General features: G+C 39.0%; 1 protein-coding gene across 2 annotated transcripts; it reads left to right on the forward strand.

Annotated features, from left to right (window-relative positions):
• Positions 1 to 8513: 8513 nt before the first annotated feature.
• On the forward strand, positions 8514 to 11199 carry LOC149832265 (WRKY transcription factor 71-like). Of its 2 annotated transcripts, XM_090012400.1 has the most exons (3): positions 8514 to 8980; positions 9412 to 9555; positions 10589 to 11199. In XM_090012400.1, exons 1-3 carry the CDS (start codon positions 8559 to 8561, stop codon positions 10941 to 10943), a joined length of 921 nt encoding a protein of 306 aa, XP_089868526.1. In that variant the 5' UTR covers positions 8514 to 8558; the 3' UTR covers positions 10944 to 11199. The 2 variants fall into 2 exon arrangements, with proteins under 2 accessions (XP_089868526.1, XP_089868527.1); XM_090012401.1 differs by lacking the exon at positions 9412 to 9555.
• Positions 11200 to 11602: the final 403 nt, after the last annotated feature.

Consider the following 11602-nt stretch of genomic DNA (forward strand, 5'->3'; position numbering starts at 1 on the left):
TTTTTAAAAAGACAAAAATATAACATAAATCTGGACTGGATCGACTTGTCCCAACCCACCAATGCCTTTGGTGCAATATCACGAATCTCATGACTGACAATTTCACATATATCCTATGATTTTATCGTTACAAAAAATCTTCCAATAAATTAAAATTTTATAGCTTTAAGAAATCTACAAAAAATATATGCTGATATGAGTCCAAAAAACTTAAACCCATATGGATAACTACAAAGGAAAAATACTTTTGAAAAATTGAAAACATGTGAAAAAAGTGATAGTATTACAACAAAATCGTCCTATTCTGAAAACAGACAATGCTTCGGAAATATCATGAATTTTATCATAATCACAATAAGTTTGAGTATTGTTCTGATTTAGGGATGGTAGTGAGGCAGCATGGGGCCGGGGACAAGGTCTCCACCCCCGCCCCGCCTCAAGATTAGAATCTCCATCCCCGACGGGGATGGATTTTAACCTCCATCCCCGCCTCCATCCCTGTTTCATGTCCTCCATCCCATTACAAGAAAAACTGTCATTAGCGACGGAAGTTTGCGACGGATTTTTTTCGTCGCAACTTTGCGGTGGATTAATGAGAGAAATAAATCCATTGCTAAAATCCGTAATATTGACGAAAATAGCGATGAAAAAACTTTCGTCGCTAATTAGCGACGACTTAGAGACGTCAGGTTTTTGTCCCAATACCTACGGTATTTAGCGACGGAGGTTTTTTCGTCACTACGTAGCGACGACGTTAGTGACGAAAATATTTTGTCGCTAACTGGTCATGTAAATTTGCGAAGGAAGTAGGCCATCGCTAAATTCGTCGCTAAGTTTCTCATAAATTCCTAATAAGAACCCTTCTTTCTCTTTCCTGTTTCGTCTCTCCCGCCCGACGCATTCTCCCGGCCGCCGTCCTTTCCCGCACGACACACTCCCCGGCCCGCCGCCCATCCCTCTCCCGGCCCATCGCCCCCCGTTCCGCCGTCCGTCGCCGCCCGGCCCATCGCCCCTCATTCTGTCGCCCCCCGCCCGCCGCCCGGCGTCTCCCAGGTAAGTGAGTCATTTTTTTTTCCGACAGGGGGTCGCCCTCCTGCCTCGTTCTTTTTTTTTTGGCACGGGGGGGCACCCGCCTCATTTTTTTTTGGCAGGGGGTCGCCCCTCTGCTTTTCCGGTAGGGGGGTCGCCCCCTGCCTCTTTTTTTTTGGGCAGGAAGGCGACCCCCTGCCTCATTTTTTTTTTTTTTGGCAGGGGGGCGCCCCTCCTGCCTCGTTTTTTTTTTTGGCAGGAGGGGCGCCCGGCGATCGCCGGGTTCCTGAACATACTGCCCCCGACCCTTTAAATGTTGATTTGACTATTTTAGTTTTTTTGAACCCCTCTCTTTCTATTTTTTTTCTCACAGCAATCTCTCCCTCTCGGCTCTCACAGTTGCAGCATTCTCTCCATCTCTCTCATGGTGGAGTCGAAACAGGCACGCCTCTCTCGTGGTGGAGCCGAATCAAGTATGTCTCCCTCTCGGCTTTCATAGTCGCAGCATTCTCTCTGTCTCTCTCGTGGTGGAAATTTGGATTGAAAACCCAATCTCCTCCTTCAAGAAATAAGGGTTTTCATCCTTTTTTCGTTCTCCCTCACTTACAACGTTAGATCTGAAAATTATGATTGGGATCATCAGTTGTTCTTTCGACCTTTGGTCGTTTTCTGCCATCATCTTTTTGCTAAGCGGATTTAGGGTTTCTTGGTCATTTTCTACCATCATCTTTTTGCCAAGCGGATTTAGGGTGACTTGTGGGTATTAAAAAACCTAACATATTTACATATGTATGGAGACATAATCCTTTAATTTGCGTTTTTCATGAGCTATGAATTCAAGAATTGTGTTATCTTAATTGATGGACTGTGATTATAAGGCGTTGACTAATCTTTACACTCTCCTTTTGAATGGGGATGTTTTTCTGTGTGGTTCTGCTCGGCTTAGTTGTACTTGGGGGGTTTCTTTCATGGATTGCGTTAATTTGACGCGTCGAGAAGTTTCGTATGTATGCAAATTTCTTTTGCCCACTAGGTGAAAATTGTCTAATGTGCTAATCCTGCCATTCACCATATGGTTTGGCGGGTGCTTCTGTTGATTTGTATTTCCAGGCTTGATTAATGATTGCCACAACTTAGATTCTAAAAGCTTTTGGAACTGTTACAGTTGTAACTTTCATGTTTGAGGATTCAAAAGCAGGTGACTGAATTGTTAGATATTTGAAAGGAAGATGATTCAAGAAATTTTCTATCCAAGAAACTACCTCTTTTGTGAAGAAAGGAATGTTCTTGCGGTATATTGAAGACCGTTAGTGTTTGTATTAATCAAGATTTGTTCCTTTATTGTTCACATGAGACCTATGGGATTCATCAAAAATTTTATTTCCCCCGTTGTGCACTTGCATCGTGTGAAATTATATATAGAGGTTATGGCTCACGTGTATTATGGTTAACGTTTTGTTGTGCATGCTTCTAGTTGGTCAGATGAATTTTAAATCATGCACTGTAATTGCATGATTTTTATAAACATTGGTGGTGTTAAGTTATTTTTACATTGTATTAGTGGCACGCAATTTCACTCAAAGAATGCAGACACATACAAAAAATCTTTATTTATTGAAATTTCACCAGTTATTGTCTATGTTTGATCAGAGCTTTGCTGGAAATTTTGACTTATGAGAATTCGAAATCCGATGCTATTTTGTTTTATTATATCTGTTAAATCACTTTGAAAAAACTAGATTTGCCTCAAATCCAAGTGATTTGCTAAAACTGTTAATGCTAATATACATTTCGTTTAATGTTAATTTTTTATTGAATGAATGCTCATATTTTATTTCTTAGATACTTACATAGATCAAGTTGTTGTATTAATATTACTTTTACATGTTAATCTCATATTTTTTCAGTATTTATTTGAGATTTTTTATTTCTTATTGGTTGTTGCTTCATCAACAAAGCATTTTTTTTATTTATAATTTTAGATATTTTTTATAGTTTTTTTAAATTAAATTTTTTTTAGGCTTACGCTTTATGCCTCAAGGCTTACTCCTCGCCTCAGATTTTGGTGGAGCGCCTCGCTACGCCTCAATGCTTTTCACAACACTAATTTGAATGTATTGCAATACTTGATTTGAATTATTTGAATGTATTGGAATGATTTGAATGATTTGTAGGTATTCCAATGATTTGAATGATTTGAATGTATTGTAATACTTGATTTAAATTATTTGAATGTATTGAAATACTTGATGTGAATGATTTGAAATCATTTGAATGTATTGCATGACATTTTTTATTTGTTAGAATATGGTTCGTGGAGCTTACAGTAGTCGTTCATCCTGTAGTAGCTAGTCCCAGCCTTCATCTTCACGGGCTCCTTTGATAGGTATATCATTTAACTAATTAGATACTTGATTAGTTGAAATGCGCATTCTGAGAATTTTTAACATATTTTTTTACAGATGATGTTTCGCCTGTACATGACCCACTTACACCAGTTGATCATACAAGTCAGGAGCCAACACAGGATGCAGGGTCTTCTCAGTCTGGCACAAGAAGACTCATTTGAATAGTGTATATCGATAATCGACCGTAAGTATTTCATTTTCACTTATTGCATATCTTATAAATATTGTATATTGATATTTACTGTGTACCAATTCATGTGCAGCACGAGGTTCGAGCCACAAAAAGTAGTACGCGATATTAAAAATTTACTACTTCAATATCTACCAGGATCGATCACTCAATGGAAAGAGTATCCAAAAAAAGTGATAGACAGATTGTGGTCCTCATTCATGGTATACAATTGTTTGTCATAGTTAATATGTTTCATATTTAATTATTTGTTATAGTCATGTCTATTAACTTTCTGAAAATATTTCTAGGCTTCGAATTGCTTTGCGACAACGATGGAGGAACATGATGCAAGGAAGGTGTGGCAGAAGGTGGCTGTCAATCGATTTGCAGACATGCTGCACAATATGAAGACTGCAGCAAAAAAAGCATCTGGTGGGATAGACAATCAAATGCAGTGGAAGGGCCATGAACCTCCTACTATCAGGTCAGATGTTTGGGATGCAATGTGTGATAAGTGGGCTAGGGATGCATTTCAAAATCGCTCAGCAAAGGCTGCACAAAATCGAATGAAAATGCTCGAAGCCCATCTACACACAGGTAGATCTTGGACTTTTGGGAGCCACCTGAAGAAAATGGTAACTCATCAATATATAAACAAATCAATTTTATAAGTATTGTTGCAAACCTGTTAAATAAATCTTTTATCATTTCACTTCGCAGGAAGCAGAAAAAGGAGGCATTATGCCATACAAGGATGTGTTTATTCAAACACATAAACGTAAGACCACAGGAGAGTTCGTATCAGAGAAGGCGAGAACGACAACGATATGTATTTATTGTATTAATAATCATTGTAATATGCAAGTTATCATAAACATTATAATTATTAATTATTAATTCATACTATAAACATTATTTTGTAGGAGTCATATGAGCAATATATGGTAGAGCGATACAGCGATGACTCTACTCAACATCCATCATTTGATCCTGCAGCATGGGTGACTACAGCAGGTGAACCCAAAAAGGGTCGTGTGTTCGGGTTTGGGAGTAATATGAACACCTCATGAGTCGTTGCTTCCTCCAGTCATGGCTCAGAGACTTCTCTTGTCAACATCAGCTCCAAGCATTCGACTGATTCTTGGGATAATGTACGATAGATCGTTAAGGACACAATGCGTGACTGCTTCCATGAAACAATTGCCGATGTTGTCCGGGATGAGTTCAATAATTTTTTGCAGAACAGGGGAGTTTTGTTTGCAGATGCCACTCAGGTATGAAAGTTTCATGTGATGTATTGCATGTCGTTAGATTTCATATAACTTTAATTGTCTTAACTTAGGTGCATTGCATATAATTTATTTCAATATATTTTGTTTATCAATACTGACCTTTTATATAATATTTTAGTATAATATTTTTACTGCCTTAGAACATATACAATTTTTTTATTGCCTTTGAACACATATGAGTACAATAAAATCACATATACAATTTTTTTACTACCTTAGAACACATATGAGCATGGTAGAATTACATATACAGTTTTTTGACTGCCTTAGAGCACATATGAGCATGGTAGAATCACATATACAATTTTTTGACTGCCTTAGAACACATATGAGCATGATAGAATCACATATACAGTTTTTTGACTGCCTTAGAGCATATATGAGCATGATAAAATCACATATACAGTTTTTTTGACTGCCTTTGAACACATATGAGCATGATATAATCACATATACAGTTTTTTGCCTGCCTTAGAACACATATCAGCACGATAGAATAACATATACAATTTTTTGACTGCCTTAGAGCACATATGAGCATGATAGAATCACATACACAATTTTTTTGACTGCCTTAGAATACATATGAGCATGATATAATCACATATAAAGTTTTTTGCCTGCCTTAAAACACATATGAGCATGATAGAATCACATATAAAGTTTGTTGACTGCCTTAGAGCACATATGAGCATGATAGAATCACATATAAAGTTTTTTTGATTGCCTTAGAACACATATGAGCATGATATAATCACATATACTGTTTTTTGCCTGTTTTAGAACACATACGTGCATGATAGAATCATATATACAGTTTTTTGACTGTCTTAGAGCACATATGAGCATGGTAGAATCACATATACAATTTTTTTGCCTTCCTTAGAACACATATGAGCATGATATAATCACATATACAGTTTTTTGCCTGCCTTAGAACACATATGAGCATGATAGAATCACATATAAAGTTTTTTGCCTGCCTTAGAACACATATGAGCATAATAGAATCATATATAAAGTTTTTTTACTGCCTTAGAACACATATGAGCATGGTAGAATCATATATACAATTTTTTTACTGCCTTAGAGCACATATGAGCATGGTAGAATCACATATAAAGTTTTTTTACTGCCTTTAGAACACATATGAGCATGATTGAATCACATATAAAGTTTTTTAACTGCCTTAGAACACATATGAGCATGATATAATCACATATACAATTTTATGCTTGCCTTAGAATACATATGAGCATGATAGAATCACATATACAATTTTTTTACTGCCTCAGAGCACATATATATGAGTATGATAGAATCACAAAAATAGTTTTTTTTCTATCTTTAGAACACATATGAGCATGATTGAATTACATATAAAGTTGTTTTACTGCCTTAGAGCACATATGAGTATGGTAGAATCACATATATATTTTTTTGACTGCCTTAAAGCACATATGAGCATGATTGAATCACATATAAGTTTTTTTTACTGCCTTAAGAACACATATAAGCATGATAGAATCACATATACAGTTTTTTTACTGCCTTAGAACACATAATGAGCATGATAGAATCACATATATAATTTTTGACTGCCTTAGAACACATATGAGCATATTAGAATCACATATAGAGTATAATTTATTTCAATATATTTTGTTTATCAATACTGACCTTTCTTTTCTCGTATAGGTTGCTGGCGATAATCAGCGTAGTGGAGCTGAAGAGACAGATCAAGACAATGAACAAGAGGACGCCCAAAATCTTGGAGATGATTAGATTCATGTGTTGAATTTGTTCTACCTTCTTTTTGCTTCAAAAATGTAAATGTTGAATTGTAAATAATTAGAACTTGCGAATTTTATAGTGGATCAGTTAATTGTTTTAGTTTATTTTTATATGTATTTTGATGTGTACTTTGTTTTTTATTCACAAGAAATATAAATTGTACAGGAAATATAAATTGTATCACGAGAAATTTTTTCTCGATATTTAATTTTCAAATATTTTTTTTTTTAAATTTTTTTCCTTGTTTGTGACAGATTAGCGACGGATATATCCGTCGCTAATTACTATTAGCGTTGAATGTGGTGACGGATTAGCGACGACTATAAATCCGTCGCAATACCAAAATCATCGTATAGTAACGACGACCTTGCGACAAATGTTGACATTTGTTATTCCGTAGCAACTTAACAACGAAAATGGCGATAGATACATTCCGTCGCTACTTAGCGACAGATATATTCTGTTGCTAATTAGCGTCGTAAAATTTGCGATGGAAGCTATCCGTCTCTAATCCGATGTTAATCCATCGCTAAGCTGTTTAGCGACAGATTAGCGTCGGATTAACCATGGATTTAGGTCGTCGCTAATCCACAAGTTTCTTGTAGTGTCTCCGGTTCAAACGGGGATGAGGCGGGGAAAAGTGGCAGGGACGGAGAGGAGATGAGGCGGGGATTGTGGCGGGGCGGGGAAAAGGGTACGTCCATCCCTGCCTCCATCCCCGAACTGGGATGGATTTTAACCTTCGTCCCTGCCTCCATCCCTGTTTTGTACCCTTCATCCTCGGTCCAAACGGGGTGAGGCAGGGACCCGTTTTCTCCCAGTCCACTGCCATCCCTATTCTGATTAGTGGAACTCGGTGGGCCTATCTTGACAGTCTCTTACTGCAACTCAAAAATGGAGAAGAATCAGGAGCCTAGTTTTGGTTAGGTCCGATTAGCTCAAGCCCTTAAACCATGACCGAGCTCGCCTGGATCCAATCTTTCAGCACTTAGTCGTCTTCATGGACCTTGTCCCACAGATAATCAAGCTAGGACAAGTGCCTGAGACATTATCCCTTGCGGGTCAGGTTGGCGGTTGGCTAGCTTACCGAATGTCGGTTTAATTTACAACCATAAGGATGCAAATGGGTCAAAGTTCTGACCCAGTTATGAACGGCATGTCTAGTTGGATTCAGAACAAGTATGGTTGGACGCTATAAGATTCAAAATAAATATGATCAGGTCTAGTTGGATCTATATCGGATTCGGGTAAACAAACCTGGATATATCCAGGGCAAAATCATGTCCAGTTGATCCTATTTCTACATGAAAATCTAACAGATTTTACCTCTTCTCAGCAGATCCAGTACTAGAAGCACCCAGATCATAAGCAGATCCGGGACTACACTTCAAGAACAAATCCAGATCTCTATATGGACCCACTCCTCAAAAATCATAGTGTTTGCCTATATTCTATGTGTGACGGGATTGCTACGTCAGACCCGGACCCGGAATTCCCTCGGGATTCTTTTTCTAATATCTAAAAGTCAAGGCATCTTCGGAGAGATTATTTTCGTCCTTGACCGAGTACCGACGAGTTCCCATCTCATGACGCAGCAAACGTCATCTCCCTCGCACATGTGCAAGGAAGCAGATTGCCGTCAAACACCGGTGCCATACCCAGCCACGGGGCAGATTACAAGCCGGGGTGGGGCCGACACTACTACCACAGCCTTTACGTCACCGGATACAGTCAGTCAACCCCGGGCCCACCCCGCACCCTCGCCCAAGAGTGTACAAATCCAACGCTAACACTCTCTTGACGACTCATCTCTCTCTCTCTCTCTCTCTCTCTCTCTAAGTGGAGGTCCACTCTGCAACTCTAATGGCGGACGGGGGAGACATCTTCATGAGAGATGCTCAATCTCATCGGAAGCAGAAGGAAATTATGAATTTTGATGTCGGGTTTCCGTTTTCCCACCATTTCGCGAGCTCGGCGACGTCCAGAGATCTCATAGGGATCAATGATCTAGCTGGGTTTGATACATCATACATGAGCTTCACTCAGTGCTTGCAGGGCAATCTCACACTAGATTACACAGGGGGGCCCGGCACCACCACCGACGCACCGTGCTCGTCGGAGGTCCTGAATTTCCGCGAGGCCGACCCAGCTGCGGCAGCGGCGGCAGTCACGCAGAACTCGACGGATTCATCATCGACCACCGAGGCAGCCGACGAGGATTCTGGCCAGAGTAGGAAGGATCGGGCCGGTGCAACTGAGGATGGACAGGAAAAGAGTAAGAAAAAGTGAGTCTTTTTTTTTTCTGGAATTGTGCTATTGTGAAGTATAATAGTTGGTTTGTGGTCGGAATCCATTGCTGGAGACGGTTTCTGGCATGTGGGTATGCTTGATATGCATGAAATTTGATGTGGGGAGTGTTGTGTTGGTTGAGAGAAACCCTAGAATTGCTCCTATAGTTTTCCATTGTTAGTGCAATAGTGCACCACTACTAGGGGTTTGGAGAAGTAATAGTGAAATTCACTCCTCCTTAGTTGTTCATTTGAATAATTACTTCTTCGATGTTGTTCAATGTGAATTTTTCTTTATTAATTTCTTCCTTCTCTCTTCTTATTTTCTTCTTTTCCTGTTTCCTTGTTCACACTGATTTCTATGCCTTTTGAGTACCTTTCCAATTTTATGCTTAATCCATCTCGATCTTGGTGCATCATTTTCACAGTTGCAAGCCAAGGATGAAGAGGGAGAAAAAGCAAAGAGGGCCACGCTTTGCTTTCGTGACCAAAAGTGAAGTAGACCACCTAGAGGATGGGTACAGATGGAGGAAATACGGTCAAAAAGCTGTGAAGAACAGCCCTTATCCGAGGTCTGCTCCCTCTTCTAGCAACCCTTTGTGTGGTTTCCCGGCATGTCCATGTCATTTTCAGTCTTAAATAGAAATAGAAGATGGTAATTGATTCTTGCACTCCACAAGCACTTAAGAATCCTAATTAATCAAAGGACATGGAGGCCTAAAACCCTAAAGTGCTCACCCGACCTAACATGTAGAGGTTGTAGACCCTTAAAAAAGGTGGCCCTATCATGACATGGGTGCAGGTGTAGAATTGAATTTGATTTTTTTGGTATTCAATTGATTTAACATGAATGGTACCATTGATTTGATACAACATGATCCCTATATGGTTGAGCATGACCACAATAAAAGTAGTATTAGGATCTAGATAGGATGATGTACTCATATTGCACGTTTCATTTCTCCAAGTTACCTATGTGATAGCAGTACAATAAAGTAATGGAAAAAGCAGTATAAATTATTAATAAAAAGAAACAGAAAACTTTTTCCTAGTTGTTACTGCAGAAGCTACCTGGGTGCACCATTTGAGAGCAGTTTTAGTATGAAGTTCCCCCATGTTGCACCTTCCATTTCTCCAGCTTGTTTTAGTGCTAAGAAGGAAATATGTATAGATATTAAAAATTTGTTCTACCATTGCTGCAGAAGATGGTACAAAATGTGCATACATGATCCTAATGCTGCTTATGTTAGGGCAGTATTAGGATGAATTCCATCTTCCAGCTTACATATATCAAACTTTTTCTTATGATAATAGGAAAAGGGAAATAATGGGGAGTATCAATATGGATAAAACTTGGTTTTCCCATCGATGCTGCAGAAGCTATCACAGTTTCATTGTTCTTGTGATCCTAATACTGCAGAAACATGAAAAGTTTTAGGAGATATTGAATTTCATCATTGCACCTCACATTTCTTCAAGTTCTTCTAAAGATTTCTTTTTTTTTTTTGTAAGAAACGTAACTTGTTCTAAAGATTTCAAGAAGTGGGTATCTGGCAGAATATCAATACAGATGAAAAACCTATTTTTTTTCTTTTGTTGCTGCAGGAGCTACTACAGGTGCACCAGCCAGAAATGCTCAGTAAAGAAGCGTGTGGAACGATCCTATCAAGATCCAACCATAGTGATAACAACATATGAAGGCCAGCACACACATCCAAGCCCAGCATCCCTGCGAGCATGCACCAGAGGCATCATGGGGATGCCCCCGCTCCAGTCTTCGGCCGTATACCGCTTTCCGGCCGAACCGCCCTTGCAATTCCCCAACATGAACAGCTCAGCTGATGCCAACTCCTTGTTCGTTCACAATACAAATCCTCTCCCTCCAGTCCAGCATCATCAACTACCAGACTATGGTCTCCTTCAGGACATCATTCCTTCTTTCATCATCAGAGACCAATGAAACTGAACTCCCGTTTATCTTTTTTGTTTTGTTTTTGTATAGGTATGTATAACACACTCTTAGTACTGGGCATGGACACAGCATTAAGTTATCTTTTCTGACATATTCAAATCCTTCTTGTTCCCCTTCCAAGTTGAGGACCCAATATTGAATGCCCATGTTCTAAAATCTAAGTGAACTCTTTCCATGATGAGGAAAGCCAGTGTTCTGAGGATTGCTGATTTGGGTAATGAGCATTAATTGAGGTTTCTATGAATGTGGGATTTTCCCAGTCTACTACTTAATGCTGCCACCGACCCTCTGTTTGTTTTTGTTCAGTAATGAGATTCTCTTGTTTGTTTTTGTTTTTGAAAACAATATGCTGTCAGTATGGTACAACAACAATTTAAGGCGGTTGTACTAGGCGTTTTATGGAAAAAAGGTAGGGGGAGAAAGAGCGGTGATATGCCTTAAATCATGGTGCGTCATAAGTGGTGTGTTCTTGTTTGGGAGGAAATAACCTTTTAATATTAAAAAAGGACATGTCGAGAAGAAGACCATATCAGTTATGGGAATGACGTTTGGACCATGACTGTGAGCATGCAATTGAAAGTGGTTAGTGGAGGAGCGCCACTCCCAAGACCTACTAAATTTAGATGGTATGTGACAATGAGTAAACT

Source organism: Nuphar pumila, chromosome 7 (genome assembly GCF_984573655.1).
Source record: "Nuphar pumila chromosome 7, dmNupPumi1.hap1.1, whole genome shotgun sequence".
Classification (NCBI taxonomy): domain Eukaryota; kingdom Viridiplantae; phylum Streptophyta; class Magnoliopsida; order Nymphaeales; family Nymphaeaceae; genus Nuphar; species Nuphar pumila.